Source organism: Rhineura floridana, chromosome 10 (assembly GCF_030035675.1).
Source record: "Rhineura floridana isolate rRhiFlo1 chromosome 10, rRhiFlo1.hap2, whole genome shotgun sequence".
Taxonomy (NCBI): domain Eukaryota; kingdom Metazoa; phylum Chordata; class Lepidosauria; order Squamata; family Rhineuridae; genus Rhineura; species Rhineura floridana.
The window spans coordinates 41,046,137-41,065,714 of record NC_084489.1 but is presented as its reverse complement, the minus strand read 5'-3'; the positions used below and the strand labels follow the sequence as shown (position 1 = coordinate 41,065,714).

Sequence of the window (19,578 nt, the reverse complement as noted above, 5' to 3'; positions counted from 1 at the left end):
ACACCAACCTGAACTCTTTGGAAAGGTGGCATATAAATGTAATAAACAAACTAATAGGTGTATCACCACCCCACTCTCGGGAGAAGAGGTATGCTTGCACAAAACAGTAACTTCTTTGCTGCTATATCTCTATAGCAACAGTCTCTGGCTCCCAAACATATCTAAGGTTTGTCAAGGTTCAGCTGTCTGCACTAGTGTTTTAGGTGTGTAGAAAGGAGGGGTTAGCAGCACAGTGCCCTGGGACAAAGGTGCAGAGAAGGGTCCGAATTTAGGAGTGTCTGGCAGTATCTCCATTAAAGAATGTGCAGAGTTGCTTAAGTTTCATCTTGTAAAATTCCACTGAAATCAACTGTTATTCCCTACCCTTCAAATAGCCACAGACTTTACCACAGCCCCTGCTGAAATTATGGAATGATTTTGGGGGATTTTTCATAAGCAATTAAATTGAAGATAACGCTATTGCTTATGAGATATAGCACTGTTCTTCTGCAGTGTCTCCAAAGATGTAACCTTGTCGAACCTATGAGTGAACAGTCCAGGGTCTAAGGATTAAAAAGATGAGGTTGAAATAATTAAACCCATCAGTCCTGAAACAGTGGCAAAGGAAAATGAGTATTACCATGTGTCATGCAAAAATCAAATTTTCTCGTTAAAGAATTTCAGACAAAATATTTATTCCGGCAGAAGAAAACGAAAGTGAAACATAAATAAATTAGGCTGATGGAAATTCCATTATGTTGCAAGCATATTCTATGTCGTCAGGGAAGGCTGGCATAGCTCATTGTTGTTCTTCCTAGCCTCTGGAATGTTTATATCTCCAACTTTTTTCCTGATCAGCAGCTGCTTCCAGAATGCTATGGTTAAATCCTTCATCCCCAAAGCAGACTAAGAGAGGGGGTGGGAGAAAAAATAGTAAGTTGATTACAACTCTTATGATGCTGTTACCAGCAAAACAGTTCTTGCAAGAAACACTAAAGAATGCAACTTTGTCACTTACAGCAAAGTCCTATGCATGTCAGTCAGAAGTAAATCCCATCAATTTCAATGATGATCACTCTTAAGTAATTGGGTATAGGACAACAGTAATACCTCCGTTAACAAATCCTCCAGGAAAGAAGCTCCTTTGAACAAAGTGTTTTTTGAGTGGGGGGGGGCGCACACTCTGACATAGTCATACTGGATTGTGTGGCTGGAATGGCGCTCCTTGCCAGGTGGCTCAGGCACCTCCCAGTAAACAATGCTTCAGGTGCCCTCCACATCTGCTCAAGTGTAGTAGAGGATGGCACACACACACAGAGAGAGACCAACCAAGCAAGCAAGCACAGGGTGGTAGCTGCCCCTTGCCTGCCTGCTCAAGTGTATGAAGCCTTCAAATGGTCTGTAAGCAAGGCTTGCCTGACCTGCTTGTTTCATTTCAGACATACGTATTGTTAGTTTTGAATAAAATTTTTGGTGAAATATGTTGAACTGCTCTTCTTTTTTGTGGTGTAGTAATCTATCCCTATTCTTTCCATGTCATTCCTACATCTGGTACCAAAGTTTCTGTTGAAGAAGTTATGTCCAGGAATGCAGGTACTTTGTTAACTGAGGTATTAATGTACAGGCTTACTTACTAATAATTTACTCAGTGGTGGAAGCTCATCCAACACAGATATAACAAGAGAGCCATGTTAATTAATAGAACAGAATGACTGTAGAATTATTAGAAGAGACTAGTGATACCTTGTCCAGTCCCAGCATCACTCTGATAATTAATTGCAGCTGACAGATAGTTAGCCAATGCTACTCAATGAGCCAGTTGCAGAGGTGGAGTTTGGGCTTCAATCCAGGTTTGAATTCAATCATCTATTTGTAACAGATTCTGAAATGATCATAAATTCTAGGAACACCATCATATTTAAAGTCCTAAATGAACCCCACCAGATGGGACAGAATTAACACTCGTGACTACAAAACAATTTTGGGGGTATTTCATCTGTCTTCCAGTTCTTTCTCTTTCTTTCTTAGTACACTGTCACATTCTTTCAGTGCAATTCTGAGATCATTTAAAGAAATTGTAATCTTATGACTTATCTTGAAACTGACCTTTACTGATACTAGAGTTTATCCATATTTCACTGCTCACTAGAAAATGTTCACAGTCCCATCTCTATTTTAAGGGAACCTGGCATTCCATCATGCACACTAGAAAGAAAATCCTCCCAGTATATTATTGTTTGTTTTATCACCTATTCCAGGATGAAAACAGTGATGAAATATGAGTAAGAGATTGAGGTTATGATATTCCAGATGAACTGACTGGGTGTAAAGGGCTAATCGATAGCTAGAAATATAGTTTCTGGTTTTAAAAGGCACCAAAATTATTTGGGCACCAAAGAATAAAGTTCAGGCCACCAGCAAAAAATAGGTTGCATCTTCCCAGTGCCTCATCTGATTTGCAGTCATTTCCATCCTCAGCAAATTTATAATATTTTGTACTCAGGTTGCAATGTTGTGCACACTCACCTAAGAGTAAGCCCCATCAAACAGTTTTTGAGTAAACACAGGAGTGTTCAGTCAGTGTCCATCCCAATGACCATCCTATTCCCCAAAATAGTAAAGGCTAACATCACATCAAATTCCTCTCTCTGCCAATTGGTTGGTTGCAAAGATTCCAAGGGTTGACACAAAATACAAAATAGTTAATACGTAAACCTATTCTTCCCTTACCTTCATATTTCCTTTCGTTACTACCACAAAGACATTTTAAATGTATGGAACACTATGAAGATGTGATCACAATATTTTTTTTAAATACAGAATTTAATACCACATGTTGGTTTAGGCCACAGAAATGGAAACTCACATCTTAATATAAAATTTAATAAAACACTGGTCCAGGTCATAAAAACAGAAATCCCAAAGTGTTAGAAGCTCTAAAGCACTGGGGCATGGAAGGCTGGAAATGCCGACTGTGTGTGTCTGCGTCTGCAAGTGCGTGAGAGAGCTTTTTGCCTGCATGTCTGGTGAGTAAGTAAGTAAGTAAGTAAGTAAAATTTAATTTTTGTGTCGGCTGAAGCCACTCTAGGCGACGTACACATTGAAATTGATAAAATACAATATAAATACAGAATAAAATACAATGCAGTCAACCATAACCATTTTAAATAGCAGCAGTATAGAACAATGTAGGGCAATCAATAAACAATTTAAAACAATCATAGAAAAATTAGCCCACCCCGGGGATCCAGAAGGCCTGTCCAAAGAGCCAGGTTTTTAAGGCTCGGCGAAATGTATCCAGGCAAGGGGCATGGCGGAGATCGAACGGGAGGGAGTTCCAGAGAGTGGGGGCCGCCACTGAGAATGCCCTCTCTCTAGTCCCCACCAACCTAGCTGTTTTCGTTGGTGGGACTGAGAGAAGGCCTTGTGTGGCTGATCTAGTCAGGCAGCTTAATTGGTGGTACTGGAGGTGCTCCTTCAGGTAAACTGGGCTGAGACCGTATAGGGATTTAAAGGTTAACACCAACACCTTGAATTGGGCCCGGAAAACAACTGGAAGCCAATGTAGATGAAATAACACTGGCGTGATGTGATCACGGCGGCGGCTGTTTGTAAGCAAACGAGCCGCCGCATTCTGCACCAGTTGTAGTTTCCGGACTGTTTTCAAGGGTAACCCCACGTAGAGCGCATTGCAGTAGTCTAATCGAGAGGTGACCAGGGCATGTACTACCAGTGGGAGCTGATGAATTGGGAGGTAGGGTTGCAGCCTCCGTATGAGGTGTAGTTGATACCAAGCTGCCCGGCTCACTGCCGAAATCTGAGCCTCCATGGACAGCTTGGAATCAAGAACAACCCCGAGGCTGCGGACCTGATCTTTCAGGGGAAGTCTCACCCCATTAAGCTTCAGGTCAACAACACCCAACCTTCCCCTGTCACCCACAAGCAGCACCTCGGTTTTATCAGGATTGAGCTTCAGCCTGTTCCTTCCCATCCACCCACTCACGGATTCCAGGCACTTGGACAAGGTCTCCACAGCCAACTCCGATGAGGATTTAAAAGAGAGATAGAGCTGCGTGTCATCAGCATATTGGTGACACCGCAGCCCAAAACTCCTGATGATGGCTCCCAGCGGTTTTACATAGATGTTAAATAGCATGGGAGAGAGGACAGAACCCTGTGGCACTCCACAAGTGAGGGGCCAAGGGTCTGAAACCTCATCCCCCAATGCTACCTGTTGGTGCCTGTCAGAGAGAAAGGAACGGAACCACTGTAAAACAGTGCCTCCTATTCCCAATCCCTCCAGGCGATCCAACAGGATACCGTGGTCGACGGTATCAAAAGCCGCTGAGAGATCCAGGAGGCAACCCATCTTAAAAAAGTCCTCCTTGGATCCCCAAGTCTTGAACAACTTTTGCCCCATTTCGAACATGCCATTTTTGGGCAAGATCATTGAGCGAGTGGTGGCTAGCCAGTTGTCAGCACACTTGGATGAAACGGATTATTTGGATCCATACCAGTCGGGTTTCAGGACTGGACATGGTACTGAAACAGCCTTGGTCACTCTGGTGGATGATATGAGGAGGGCATTAGACAGTGTGTGTGCTATAGGGATATGTTGTAAGTGTGGTGTCTGTGTGGATGTCTAGATGTGTAGTGTAGGGGCATGCACACATTGTATACCTGCAAGTCTAGTGAGTGCTGTAGGTATGTTGGTGTATGTGTGAGTCTGTCTATCTTTCTAGTATGTGGAGTATGTATGTGTACATCCTCTGGCCATGCCCACTGCTGGCATGTGGCCCCCAAAGTGGTGGCTAACTATCAATGTGGCCCTTGAGCTAAAGAAGGTTAGCTACTGCTTTTCCAAAGTATTAGACGAAAAATATCTACCATGGCCAAGATTGGTATCTCATTGACTGAAGAAGCAAGCTTCAGAGTTATTATTAATTTTTTAATCCTATAAGGTCAATTTGGTCAACATGCACTTAACAGAGCAATTTAGGTTCTCATTTAATTGTCTTCCCATATTCTTAACATGCTGGATAAGTCTTCATATTTTAGAAATTGTTAGTCTTCAATAAGAAGCAAATGCATGTTATCTTTTAAATCTCATAAATACAAAAACTTGTGGACAAGACAAAATTGAATATATTGATCACATGCAGATTTTTAAAACAAGACAATGGGATTTAACATGACAGTTTAATTATAGGACTCTAAACAGCAGCCAGACAGCAGTCAGAGTGTAGAATATTAAATTATAAAATGTAATGCTAATGCCTCATCTCAGGAGCATCCATACAATAAAGTATCACCATGCAGAAGTGGCACAAGTGCAAGAAGAAATTAATGAAAAGCTTCAATGATTTTTGTGTATTACTTCCAGAATTTTAAAAGGAAATGTCTTTTGCTTATTTATTTGCAAAACTGCACCAAAAGATACCAGCTTTAAAATGAACATATTCATCTAACGTATTTTATCATAACTTGCCTCATCAAGTTTTTTTAATACAATAGCCCTCCAGATGTTGTTGGACTTCAACTCCCATTAACCCCAGCTAGCATGGCTAATGGTCAGCAGTCCAGTATCATCAGGAAGGCTACAGGTTCCCTGTTCCTGACTAGTGATATACAGTGGACTTAAGACCATTTATTTCACTGGGTCTACACTATGACTAACATTAGATATCATTCATAACCTTTATGCTTGCTCACACCTCTGCAACAGCAAAAAATAAGTTTTCCCTGCTATTTTCACTCTGAAGTTCAATCAGTTCTTTGTTTTCCAGTTAAGTTTTATGGGGGTCCGACTATCCAACTCATTCCAACTGTTAACATTTAACTACTTTTATTTTGCACAGTCCCTTATTAGTGCCACGAGACAACAATACTCTTTTAAAAGGCCTATGCTTTGTATATGCAGTCAAACCACCACCAATAACTCCTTTTTAAAAATTCAGCTTTGAGAAGTTGTTAGCTGTCATTGTTTAAATCATTCCATGGTTAACAGTTATAGGTTTATAAAGTTACTGAAGCAAGCAAGTTCCAAGAAAAAGATGCCTTGACTCACCAAAAGTTACATCTCTTGATGATGCACTCAAGTCAGCAACCAACGGATAGAATGTTTCCTTCTAATGGCATGTCCCTTAAATTAAACCCTGGCCTACACCTTACCTGAGAATACAGCAAGAGTCACAATATGATTTGTCTCTTACCTTCTTCCATCTCTAAGTGCAATTCTATACATCCTAACATCTCTAAGTGCAATGCTCTATGTCTAAGTGCAATAGGACTTACTCCTAGGTAAGTGTACCATCACCTCCAAGTTAATCACAGAATCACAGAACCACAACTTCCATTCTTTCCTTCAGCTTGCATTATTTCTGCAGAGGTATTACTTAGTGAACACATACCTCAAAAGGGTTGGTTCAGGCATTCCAGGATCCGCACCTCTCTTAAAACCTGGTTATAACAATATATATGTCAGTTTATGTCAGGAATATATTATTGCTCTTTACAAAGTAGAATAAAACTTTACAGAATTAATGTATACATACACATATACGTATAATGACTAGCCACAGTAAGATAAAATATTGTAGTTTAAAGCAGGGCTGTGGAGTCGGTATGTCAAACCTTCGACTCCGACTCCTCTATTTTTCTACTGTCTGACTCCAACTCCTTCATAAATGGCAAATGTATATTAATTTTTCTACTGTCTGACTCCGACTCTGACTCCTTCATAAATGGCAAATTTATATTAATGTATTAATATTAATAAGTTAATATTAATATTAAAATATTAATTTTATTTTGAAGTCGGAGTCAGTACATTTCTACCGACTCCAACTCTACCCAAAATTGCTTCCAACTCCGACTCCACAGCCCTGGTTTAAAACAGCATCATGCATCTTTCCCAGTAATCAAGTAGAACTGCAGAGAAAGGGGTCCATTACGTTGCATGGCCAGCAATACACATAGAAAACCCCACTCCTCCACAGCAGATGACTTAGGCTGCAATCCTAACTTCCACTTACCCATAAGTAAGCCCCATTAAATTCATCAGGACTTACTTCTGAGTAGACATGGCTAGGAGTGTGCTGTTAACATACCTGGGAAGAAAGAATACTCTTCTAAAATCCTCTGACATCTAAAATAGTTCCTATTTCATGTCATGACATCTGTTGCCTACCAAATCTACCACAATGAGTGAGACAGATTCTGTTGTTACTAACAGAGGAATCCAACTCAAGCCAGCAGAAGGGGTGCTGGCAGAGGAGCCAGTGGGAAGGTTCATGGCATCCAATTGCCATTCACAAATACCCCAGCCGGGGAGTAAGTACCCTCCATAGTCTTCCACTGTAATTATTTTCTTAGACTGACATTTTTCTCAGTGTAACATTGGGCCGGATCAGTTCCTGCAGGCATGCTCCAAATGGGAGTTGGATGTTGTGAAAAGCCCCTCCCCCGGCCCTTCCTCTGACACAGCCCCCGAACACCCCATTTCCGGTCTTCCACTGGCTTCCCCCGTTCTGCTGGGCTGGGCTTCCCCCGGCAGATCCCTGGCTCAGCTGGCAGGGTCTTGGCCCCGCTGCAGCTGAGGGGCTTCGGCTGGCAGAGCTGGGTGGAGCTGAGACCCTGCTGGCTCTGCCAGTGGTCCACCATGTCCAACTCCCCTCAGCCCAGCATAAATACAAGTTGGGCTGCGCTCTAATAAACTAGACTTTATTGCATTGTTAACGGAATTCAGTAAGAAATGCCCTGTAGGCCAAGCCCATAGACGAAATTATTTATTTCCCAGCAAATGAAATGTTGTTAATGATCCTACTTAGGGCAGAATCATTGTGTGCCCTAATATTTTGTATTAATTTTGACACACTCATGCAGAAAGCTAAACCTAATGCTACCTTGTTCACAATGTAACAGGAAGTCACTCATGCATAGATTCAACCACTAGTCATGTGAAAATATGGGGGAATAGAAGGTGCTTGCTAAATTAATTCAGCATGCCCTGGGAAATCCTAAAAGAACCCTGTAAAATTATGTCTCTACATTTCAAGAAATCTGGTGACTTCTAAGCATCCAGCAAACCCCTTCTGCCTCAAATGAAAGATCATACTAGTGAGCAATTTTAACCATATTAACCTTTGTGCCATGACTATACGCATTTAGAAGTCCACATAGTTATGTACAGAATTTGGAAAGCTAAAACCATAGTTTATAATCTGCTTAAATCTACCTTGCAAACAAAAACAGGTGTGTGTGTTAGTGATTACTTACCCATTTCTCCATTCAATCTGAGCTACTCTTCTCCCCCAACACATAATCAGGTATGTGCCTAATTTATCCAATGTTAATTATATAATTTCAGTACAGTAGGGCCCCACTTTACGGCGTTCTGTTTTCCGGCGTTCCGCTGATGCGGCAACTTTCAATTAAGGGAAATTCCCCGTTTTAAAGCCGATTTTGTGCTTTTGTGGCATTTTGCAGCACTTTCACGTCATTTTCGCGCAACGCAACCCATTATAGTCAATGGGTTCCACTTTATGGCGATTTCCACTTTCCCGCCGTATAAGCAGGGCCCTACTGTATCTCAGAAAAGTGATTGTGGGAAAACTAAAAATGGGTTAGCTTTAAGAGTTTGTCCCTCTTTTTTCTACAGCCCAGAAGATGCTTCAAGGGAGAGGACTCAATCAATCTACTTCAAAATGTGTCCGTTTTTGTTTAGGAAAAAGGATTCTGTAAGATGTGACATCTCAGGTGACCAAAGGATAGGAACAAGATTCTGACCCCTGCAATTGGGAAACTGGAAATTATTATAGGCTTGCATAAGAAAAATGCCACTAACTGACAAAGGACAGCTCACTGGGAAAGACAATCATTTATTTCCAAGCAAATATATGCTCCTGAGCTGCTGTTATATAATTGGGTGTGCATGTGTTTTCCTATTTAAAGTTTATTGAATTTTTGCAGTTACAAGAAACAATGCTGCAATCGCTTGGGAGGAAGCTCCACTGTGCATAGGAAGACTTATTTCTTTGGATTTTTTCAAAACGATTGAAGCTTTGCGTCTTTTAACAGCTGTACTGCAGTGACTTCAGTCTTGTGTGGCCTTCTCAAATATTCACTGTCTACCTACTTTCATATTCAGGATCTCTGAACAATCAACTTATCTCTGTTGAGTGATCTTGAGTATGCATGCTTGCTCAAGAACTTTAAAAAGTTCCTTACTAGGTCAGACCCAAGTTCCATCAGGCACCCTAAGTAGCCCACTGGTAGACCACAAAATGCCTTCTGCCTGTCTCTGCTCTATCTATAGGCCTTTTTATTTTATTTTAATATATTTATGTCTCTTGCACCATGGACCTGAAGGGGGCATTTAAGAGACTCCCAAGCCTTTTACCATTAGCGCACTGCCCAGACCCTAGATCTGCTTAGCTTCAACAAGATGGCTGCACCATATCCTGAGTCTTCATAAAATAATCAGTGTACAACCTAGGGAAGTGGAAGTAGCATTTACAGAAGTATTGCACATCAACTGCACAACTCTAGAAACACTACAGTATTATACTTCCCATCACCTCTCCAGATACTGACTTTAGCAATTTGTCTGCTGATATTTATTTTCCTTCCACTCATACAACAGCTAAAATCCACCCAAGACAAACCTTATTTCAAACATCTTTTCAATGAACTTCACCCTTCAACCAACTCAGATGACCTTTTTGCTTCCAAATATGGTCTGGGGAAGGGCGGTATAGCTCAGTAATAGAACAACTGCTTGGCATGCAAGGCCCCAGATTCAGTCTCTGCCACCTGTGGACAGGGCTGGGAATATCCTTTGCCTGAAAACTCAGAGAGCTGCTGCCAGGTGACAACTTCCTATGTACCATTAGGGAAGGAAATCCTTCATATGCAGGAGAAAGCAGCTAGAAGAAAGCTCAGAATATAGCATGGGAAGAAAAGGGTAAGTTGCACCCCAAGCATAATGGGATATTAGAGCAACCAAATACATGCTGCAAATTCAACACTGTACCGCAATTTGGAGTGATACATTTCCAATATTTGGAGCAGGTCCACAGAACTTCATGGGTACAAAGATTACACCTGGGAAAATCAACCCAAAACTAAGACTCACTGCAAGCAAAAAGTTAGCACATGAGAGAAATGCACCCCAGCTCACTCCTCCGTGTCATCGTTTTTTCTTGCAAGGAGTTACCAATTTTACCGCATAGGAGCATCCAAAAGCTGTATGTCCCACATACAAAGTGAATTAATATAATAAGAGTTTCTTCTACCACCTTATTCTGCTCAAAGCCTAGATCAGGTCTCCTTTAACAAGAACTACACAAGCCCGTATCCAGACCAAAAGTGTTTTTTTTGGGGGGGGGCAGAATTTTTTTCTGTAATACATTTAATTATCTATTTTTTGCAACAACAACAAAAAATTCCCCCTTCCCACAGGTCTGATACTAGAAGGAAACAGGTGAGCTTTCCTGATGTAGACAAAAATCCGACAGACTACTTTTCTCTTGAAAGTTATATTCGAAACTAGCAGCACTGGGGTCAGTTTTGAAGCGGAAGATTGAGGTTGAGGAAACGGAAGCAGGGCGCAACAGCGGAGTCCCCTGCCGTTACGCTAAGGCACGAGGGAATCGGCCGCGTAAGCCCCACCCCGCGCACCCCCAGTAAGTTGCGTCACAATCGTCGTCGCGTTCGAGAATACCCGCTGCGTGCGCTGGAACTATCCCTGGGGCAACAGCCGTTAACCGACAATCAAGGAATGCGCAGGGGGGCACTCCTCAAGTCAGGGTCTGCTGTTTCTGCGGCCGCGGCCGCCTTAGTTCCTTCCTCCTCACCACTAACCTAGATAGAGTACAACAGGGATGAAGCCCCATCGGATGGTAAATTGGCCGCCCTTGAATAGGTTCTGCAGCCGCTGCTTCGTCTCTTTGCTCAGCTTCGGCATGGCGGAGTCTCACAGGCAGCGAAAGCAAGAGGCGGGGATGGAAAGGCCTGCGCGTCCTTCGCTCCGTGGCTCTACCGCGCGTGCGTGGAGGCCTACTGGGCAAGGCTCTGTTCTCAGACGGTGGTGGCGCCTGAGGCCGGTCGGAAGGACGAGAGTAGTTCTCGCTGGCAGGGGCGTAACTTGGGCAGTGCGGCTGGTGCGGGCCGCACCGGGTGACACCACGAGATGGGGGTGACACCCAGAGCCGCTCCGCCCCCCTACGCACCAGGAAGCGGGGCAGGCGGACGGCGCTGAGGGGCGCTGTCTGTGCGGCGCATGCGCAGCCCGCTAACACAAGAGGGAGTGCATTTCTCCTTCGCAGTAGTCGAATCTTGAACAGAACGAACGGTCTTGTCAATTGCAAAGTGAAACTGACAAAATGTAAGATCGCCTCTCCTGGAGGTCTCCCTGGCTCATTCCTGGGCCGCGCGTCTAACAAGAAAGGGGTAGGCGAGACGCTGCGTTTTGGTCTCTCCTGCAAGAAACACGCAGCTGATGGGATTATTTCTGGGGCGAGAGAGGTGCAAGGGGTCAGCTTTGAGTTGGGGTTGATCAAGATAAGTGGCTTAGGAAACGGGCACAGGCTCCCCTAGGGGTAAGCTGATGAGGACGGGAGGCAGCTTCTGGGTGCGGGAATTGGTGGGAGTCCCCCTCATGCCAGGTGTGTCAAGGCTTTATGTTAGTGCCACTCTAGGTTGCTGTTATATCTTTTATTTTGTTTTTCTCTGTGGAGGCTGGTGTTTTATGTTTTACGTATTGATTTGTTACATTTTGATTGTGTCTTTAACAATTTTGTATGTTTTATAACTTGGTTGTAAGATGTCTAGAGACTGCCCTGTGTTAGGCAACTAACAAATCAGTAATTTCAATCAATACATTAATAATTTGGTGTGATATTTTATTTAAATCCATTTTATTTTAACATCCCAGTTTTCTTCATCAAAGACATACCTAAATTAAAATCAACCAAAACACCACATGAAAATTAATATTAATATTGTCTCATATACTGATTTTCAGTCATTCGTATACTATATAGGTTTGGGAAATTCTGATGTTTTGCAGTAGAACTAACAAGGGGCAGTTCATACACACAATTCCCACTTATTTTCATCATGTCATTGCATATAGGCTATATCAAGTATAGTGCATTCTAGGCATGTCTAGTCATAAGTAACTTCTGTTGAGTTCAGTAGGATTACAGCCTCAGTCATTCCTCAGTAGGCATAATCTGCTGTGTCCAAGAGTGGAGATGCCAAGCCTCAAGCATAAATTAAAGTATGGGCTGTTCGTGCTGTAATTTATGGCAGCTTCCTGGAACATTCTGTCTTAATAAACAATTTCTTGAAGCTTTATTATTTCGTTCACTTCACCCTCAAGACCCCACCCACCCACAATGTAACATGGATTTATTGCCAAATTGGATTTCCTAGCGCTGACAATCTGCAAACCAGAGCAGGCACCTCACTGATTAGAAACTCACTGAAGCAACAGAGTTACCGTTTCCAGTGCTTCAACATTATACTGTGCATTTCAACAGCCTTATTATTCTTTGAGCGTGCTCATAAAAAATATCTGGGCAGGACCAGGGGTGTAGTCATCTGGGGGCTTGGGGAGGGTCTTAAACCCTTTACTTTTTAGGAGCAGTGTCCCATCAGAGTCCCTATATCTCCAGCATGCTATAAGCCAATCAGCATGAAAGGGGAGTGTGTTAACCACTGAGAAGAGTCTTCTAACTGTGGAATAGTCTTCCTGATGAGGTGTGCTTGGCGCCGACATTGCTATCTTTTCGGCGCCAAGTTAAAACCTTCCTCTTTTCTAAGACATTTTAATCTAATTTTAATTTAGTTTTTAAGTCTGCTGCAATTGATTTTAGATTTATTATTTTTATTTATGTTTTTGTTGTATTATATTATGGAATCTTATTGTATTGTATGTATTTGTATGTTATTTGTATGTTATTGTATGTATTTGTATTTTTGTTGTACACCGCCCAGAGAGCTATGCTAGTGGGGCGGTATAAAAATTTAACAAATAAATAAATTCTAACGTGCTTTATTTTTTCCTGCTGATTGGAGCCAATCAGAGTGAAAGGAAGTGAGTCAGCCACCTGTTTGTCCCAAAAGACTCTGGGCTTGTTTTTCTTTCACAGCAGCTTCACAAGAGGAGTTTCAAAAACCAGTTTGTAATATGGCATGGTGGTCTGCTCTTTAAAATCAACTAAAATTATATTGTATCTATGTACTCAAAAGGAACTCTTACGGAAATTAAGGGGACTTGCAGTGCAGTTCTTTGCATGTGTACTTGGAAGTTAGTCCCACTGTGATGAAAAAGACTTACTTCAAGTAAACACGTATGGGATTGCAGCATTAGTTCTAGACAAATGTGTTTTACTCTGCACTGTTCAGTTGCCACGCCAAATTTTGGAGCACTCCTATTCTTCATAGTGCTATGGCTAAGGGGCATTCCCTGATAATAAGGATCAATACATTTGAGAAACTCTTGGGCACCTGGAACCATAAAGCTAGTTCTGTGAGCCCAAAAAGGCTTTATGCTTATATTCCTGAATTAGCAGCCTTCAGGCTGAATGGCACACTGAGCAAGAGTTTCAAAAGCATTTAATGATATGGCAACAGAGTTGGCTATTTAAAGGAGGGAGTCAAAACTTGCACTGGGTTAGTACAAATTCCTGGTGCATGCCTAAATAGCTCTTTGAATCCCAACTCCACCTACACCTACAAATACTTTTTCTAGCCCAGAGCAGCCATTATTTTTCATGGAAATGTCATGGATACAGGTTATAATGCACATCAACTCTTGATAAGTTATATAAAAATGATATTGGAAGTTCTGCTTCTAGAAACAGGAATCTGTAATTCATACTTTATTGGAATTGAACTGTCTCCATAAAGAGCAAATAACAATATTTCAAAAACTGCTGATGGTCTTATCTGAGGCCTGAGTGCATCTGCAGAGTAATACTTGGGATGGAGTATTGTAGTTGATTTGCTAGCAGCTACCACAGCGTCACAACTTTTAATGCTGTTCCATCATTGTAGAGATATGGTGCCATTGTGGACTGGTTGCTGATGCAGGATGTAGACCTTAATGGCTAGTCACTCTTCACTGCATGATGGTAAAATTATGGCTACAATTAGAACCATTCAGACCCACTGTATACATTAATTTGCATGTTAATATTCTACCCTTATGTGTTATTGTAGTCTTTGTGCATGCTTAGTTTTGTGTTTCTGCACTGTGTTTGGTCAGTCACTTCGAATTCTATTGTTTTCTTACCGAATTTTCACTTTAACCACATGAAACTATGTATAAATGTAAATACATTTAGGCTGTGTGTATGATATTGTAATTTAAAGGTGTAATTTTAATTTTGCTAGTTGTTTATGTCACTACTATTGCTATTACATCCAGTGATATACGGGAATTACGATTTACGAGTAAGATTAGTACAAAAAACATTACTAAGGATTCTGTATGGTCTGGTACGGAAGGAGGTCCATGGGGGTGACACCATGAGTTACCGCACCGGGTGACACCAACCCTAGTGACGCCACCCCAGCTCTGCATCAGTGGTTCCCAAACTTTTTTCCCCATGGACCATTTGAAAATTGCTGAGGGCTTGGCAGACCTCTTAAATGATTTTTTTGCTTTTTGTAGCAATTGTAATATGCTGTGCTAGATGTTACGCAATTTAATTGTATTTTTACAGACACACCATGGACTTACCTGAATGAAGATTGCAGGCCTCTAGTAGTCGGTGGACCACAGCTTGAAAACCCCTCCTCTAGATGATTTATGAAGAAGTTAAAAAGCACAGGTCCCAATACTGATCCTTGGGGAACTCCACTTTCTGCACACACACCCCATTGTGAGCACCGTCTTTTTATTTCTACTCTCCTTCCTGTTTCTTAACCAATTACTTATCCATAAGAGGACCTCTCATATTCCATGACTGCTAAGCTTATTTCAGAATCCTTGGTGAGATGCTTTGTCAAAAGCTTTTTGAAAGACTACATACACAGTGGTCCTTGTTTGCACATAATGCTAAGCCAAACCATGGTTTAGCACAGATGAGTAAACATGGGCTCCTGGAGAGGAAATCATAGCTGCTTTGCTCCTTCATAATCATGTTGTGCTATAGTGAATTGAGGCATGGTTTGACTTTACCCTGGCATTAGAACCCAGGCTAGTAGTTTAGCTCTCTTAGACAAACCATGAGCTTTAAACCATAGGACAAACCTTAGTTACAAATTGTGGCTTTTCTGGAGAGAACTAACCTAAAAGTCCAGATTCAGACAGCATGCTAAGTCAAACCATGACTTGGCTCTGTGAAGTGCAGCAACAAAATGACAAAGGAGCAAAGTGGCTGCAATCACTTCTCTGGTAGCCCACATATTTGCTTGTTTGGTGTAAGCCATGGTTTCGTTTAGCTTTATGTGCAAACCTGTCCAATGTCAACATGATCACCGCTGTATGTATGTTGTTGAGACTCTCAGAGAAAATGTTAGTGAGATAGGATTCACCCTTGCAGAAGCCATGCTAATCACCTCTTCTAAGACAATCATTGTTATCTAGTTTTTATTATTATATTTGTTATTTATATAAATTATATTTTTATATTTAATTTTTTTTAAATGCTTTCTCATTTCATTAGGGTTACTATTTAGTCAATCAGAAAGGTTTTTAGTTAATTAATCCTAGCAAATTAATTGACTAAATATTGCAGCCCTGCTTTTTCTGAACTAAAAAGGTCCTGAGTATTTTTTCTTAAGGAAGCTGTCCAAGCCCTTGATAATTCTAGTTGTCCTTTTCATACCTTTTCTAACTCTTTTTCTTTTGAGATGGAGCAGCCAGAACTGTGCACAGTTCAGTAGGGGCCCGCTTTTCGGCATTCCGCTAATACGACAGCTTTCAGTTAGAGTAAGGCCCCACTCATACAGCACTTGTTCTGCCTTTACGGCATTTTTCGGGCGTCAGGCACCATTTTATTGACAGAGTTCCGCTTTTCGGCGGAGGTCTGGAACATAACCCACCCTATGAGTGGGGGCCTACTGTATTCCAAATGTGGCTGTGCCATAGATTTTATGAAAGGTTTATGATGCTTTCCAGATTACTTTATATTTCCTTGATTTGACAAGGCCCCAATATCTTTTTCTGAGAAATCTCTGCCAGTTCAGATCCCATCCGTGTATAGTTTTGCCCCATGTGTTTAATTTTGCTCTTATTTACATTGAACCTGATTTGACATTTAGTCACCAGTTCACCCAGTTTCTAGAGACTCTTCTGGAGTATTCTCAGCTGCTGCAGGAAGACTGACTATCTTGAGTTTCTTCATAGTTCTCTTTTCACTGAAATTGTTTATTGTCAGTTGTTGTGGCCACAGGCCCAAAAAGGTAGACATTTGCAAACTGGAGAAACTGTTATGGGCACTACACACACTCTGCAACCAAGCACACGCCACAGCCTATTCCGTTAACTACAGTAGAATGCTTCTTTTAAGCCTTATTTCAGTGGGGAGAAGGGACCATGTGGGCATCTGGGAAAGCCTCTGCATGTACATGTCTGCCTCAGATGTCAGATCAGCATCTTCTGGTCTACATCTAGATTAGAAAAATCAGTGTTATATTGGTATGAGTGTAAAATCAAACTACAGTGCAGCTGAATCTCAAGGATCAAATATATAAACGAGCTGTAACACCAATGAAATTTTATTACTATTATAAATTCTGCTCCTCAGCTTGCACACATACAGAATGTTGGAGGAAAAGCATGGGATAGGGCTTTACAAATGCGCCTCACTGGTGGGAAGATGATATACAAAGATTCCCTTCACCCCTAACACTTACTGACTGCTGTCTTTCCTCAAATGGGATATTGTAGGAAATGCTAGGAGTGGCAATCTTTCCAAAGGAGAGAAAAGGTGCACATGAGTTTGAATAGATAGGCTACAGTTCCATCTCTGGTCTCCTATTTAGAACGCATACATAGCAGACTATAGTGCCCAACATAGTATATGAAGTTGGCTCACCACTAAAGTTCCTTCAGAACCTGCTCTATCAGGTCCTGTGGAGAGGCTTGTGTCCCTCAGTGAAAAGAACCCAGCTTTGGGGTACAACTTGTTAATCCATTATCTGCCCCATGTTGTCAGTTGAGCATTAGGTTTGGGAGACTGAATCAGACCTGAACGATTGTTTAGACTAAAGAACATTTTCAGAAAAAAGAGCATCCACAAAACCCATCCACTAGGTAGTAGTTCTTTTCCTTTTCCTTCATACATTCAGCATTGTTGCATTCCAGAGCTGGTTAATTGAAAACCTTTCAGATAGTCTCCAACATGACAGATGTAGCATTAGGAAAACATGTGATCCTCTAAAAAGCAGCAAACTGCAAAAGCTTAAGAATTGCTATGCTAGGAGAATAACATTTAGCAGAGAGAGAAAGCTGTTATTTACAGCACTGTAGTCTTGGCATGTACAGTTTCTTCGCCAAATTCTAGCTTAAGCAGTTAGCAAAGTAAATTGCAGTGTTACTCATTTGGAGGGGGAGAAAAAGAAAGGGGGAAGGTTAACTCAGCTTCTACCTTAACAAAAGTATATGTAGAAATGTCAAGTTGCTAATTACTTAGTAGCAGCAGCTCATGTTCCTGAGAATTACTAAAAGCAGGGTATGCTTAGTGCAACATTTGATGTTGGCTTATATTTTTGGCTGCTTACACCTTTTATTCGAGACAAGGCAGTACAAGTTCTGTCACAGAGGTTGGGGGAAAGTGAATTCGTATAAAATAAAGGTCTAAGAAATTAATTACAAAGTAGTCAGGATGCTGATTATATTTTATTAAAATTGTAATTGACATAAACAAGAATTGAACTCTTAGGAAAAGACCAGTTTAACCAAAGATATGTCAGATAATGAAATTTGTGTGTGAAGATTTGCTATCTTGCATGAAGGTGGACCAACAGAATTCTTTTTACAATGTTAATCTTAAGCTTCCTTTTTCTTCCTATAGATTCTGTAATAAAAGATACAGACATCCAATGTCTTACTCCCAGCAAAGGTATATTGCTTTTTGTCTATTCAGATGAATCCCACTTAGTAATATCTTCAGTCTGTGTCATTGTGAATAGAATATCTGGCCAAAGATGAAAACTGTGAACTGATTGTGGATATCTCTGTAGAGTATCATGCACAGATCTGATGGCTTAAAGGATTTTCTGAGGCCAGTATGACAGCTAAAGTATGCTTAAATTTACCTTTGCAGTTATTTTCTCACTAGATTCATAGACACTTGTGTTTCTAGAAAACGTAGTTGTATTTTATTAGTTCAGAATAAAAACCTGTTGAATATGCCCTTAATATCTTCTCAGTAGCTCTTTTATAACTAAAGAATATTTGGTCCCAAGAACAGTTGTGATATAATTCTGTCAATGTACAGCTTTTTTACCATTTATCAAGTAGTCCAATAATCTTAAAACCTGGTTATATAAAAGTTGCAAGAGGTTTGACCTAAATATGATCCAGAAGTGTATGTCTCCTTAGAACTACATACATTGGACTTTTCCTGTTAGTTCCCCTTCACAGCTCCCTTCAACAAAATATTCAAACTGCTTTTTAAACACCTGACTTTGTGGGAGGGTTTAAATATAGGGCTTGAGTGAGAATGATGCAGAAAAATGGACAGAAGAACCTCATGAATATATTGTCATCTACACACTGCTCATTGAATTGCAGCCATTGACACCATTAATAAGCCTAAGCATATTTGCTTAGAGAAAGTTCCAGAGAGATTAAAAGGGACTGCCTTCCAAATAACTATAATAATAATAAATCTTTATTTTTACGCTGCCCTTTTTCCAAAACTGGAACTCGGGGCGGCTTACAAATAAAAACTACACATAGGTAAAAAAAACATACAAAAATATACAATTAAAATAGAATTAAACTATTCACGACATTAAAACCATGAAGCATACACTTAAGATACTAAGACAATTTAAAACATTAAGAATAGGACCATAGATGTTTAAGATGAGCTGTAACTATACCATTAAAATTGTAAAATACATGTGCTATAATGAATCCCTCTTCTAAATAGTTGAACGAGCATATGCACAATGCAGTGTCACCTTTGAAAGTGTTGTGCTACACATACACACATGATTGATTAATATAAACTCCTGTATGTTTTAGTTTTAAAAAATTCCCTTGATTTCAATGTACTTTGTTTCTCTACAGACTATGAATTATAACAAGATAAACGTGTCCTTATGAGAAGATATTTTAAAATCAAAGGAACATCATTTTGATTTTGCATCATTTGCGTGACAAATAGAGGAAACTTTTAAATATTGGAAAATTGTTTGGAACACAGAACAAGAAGTTACGTTATGAAATGTGGGAGATAAAATAAGGAAAACTAAATTGTTTCAGAATCTTAGTTGTGATCCTGTGGAAATAACAATTAATAATAATATAATAAATAATAATAAATTTTATTTGTTAGTCGCCTATCTGTCCGAATCAACGGACACTCTAGGCGACTTACAACCACATAATAAAATACAATACAATCAAAA

The 19,578-nt window shown here is 40.6% G+C and overlaps 1 protein-coding gene, 1 long non-coding RNA gene and 1 other non-coding gene across 3 annotated transcripts; 2 read left to right on the top strand and 1 right to left on the bottom strand.

The window, feature by feature from the left end:
- Positions 1-657: 657 nt before the first annotated feature.
- Positions 658-11,257, bottom strand: TOMM7 (translocase of outer mitochondrial membrane 7). Its single transcript, XM_061587299.1, has 3 exons — positions 10,843-11,257; positions 6,390-6,438; positions 658-885 (listed from the first exon to the last, which is right to left on the bottom strand). The coding sequence occupies exons 1-3, from the start codon at positions 10,943-10,945 to the stop codon at positions 870-872; spliced, it is 168 nt and encodes a 55-aa protein (XP_061443283.1). The 5' UTR covers positions 10,946-11,257; the 3' UTR covers positions 658-869.
- Positions 10,713-18,358, top strand: LOC133365433 (uncharacterized). The gene is made up of 3 exons (XR_009758212.1): positions 10,713-11,365; positions 14,715-14,873; positions 18,012-18,358. It is a non-coding gene; the product is annotated as an uncharacterized LOC133365433 (long non-coding RNA).
- LOC133365713 (small nucleolar RNA SNORD93) lies at positions 18,136-18,225 on the top strand. The gene has a single exon (XR_009758305.1). It is a non-coding gene; the product is annotated as a small nucleolar RNA SNORD93 (small nucleolar RNA).
- Positions 18,359-19,578: the final 1,220 nt, after the last annotated feature.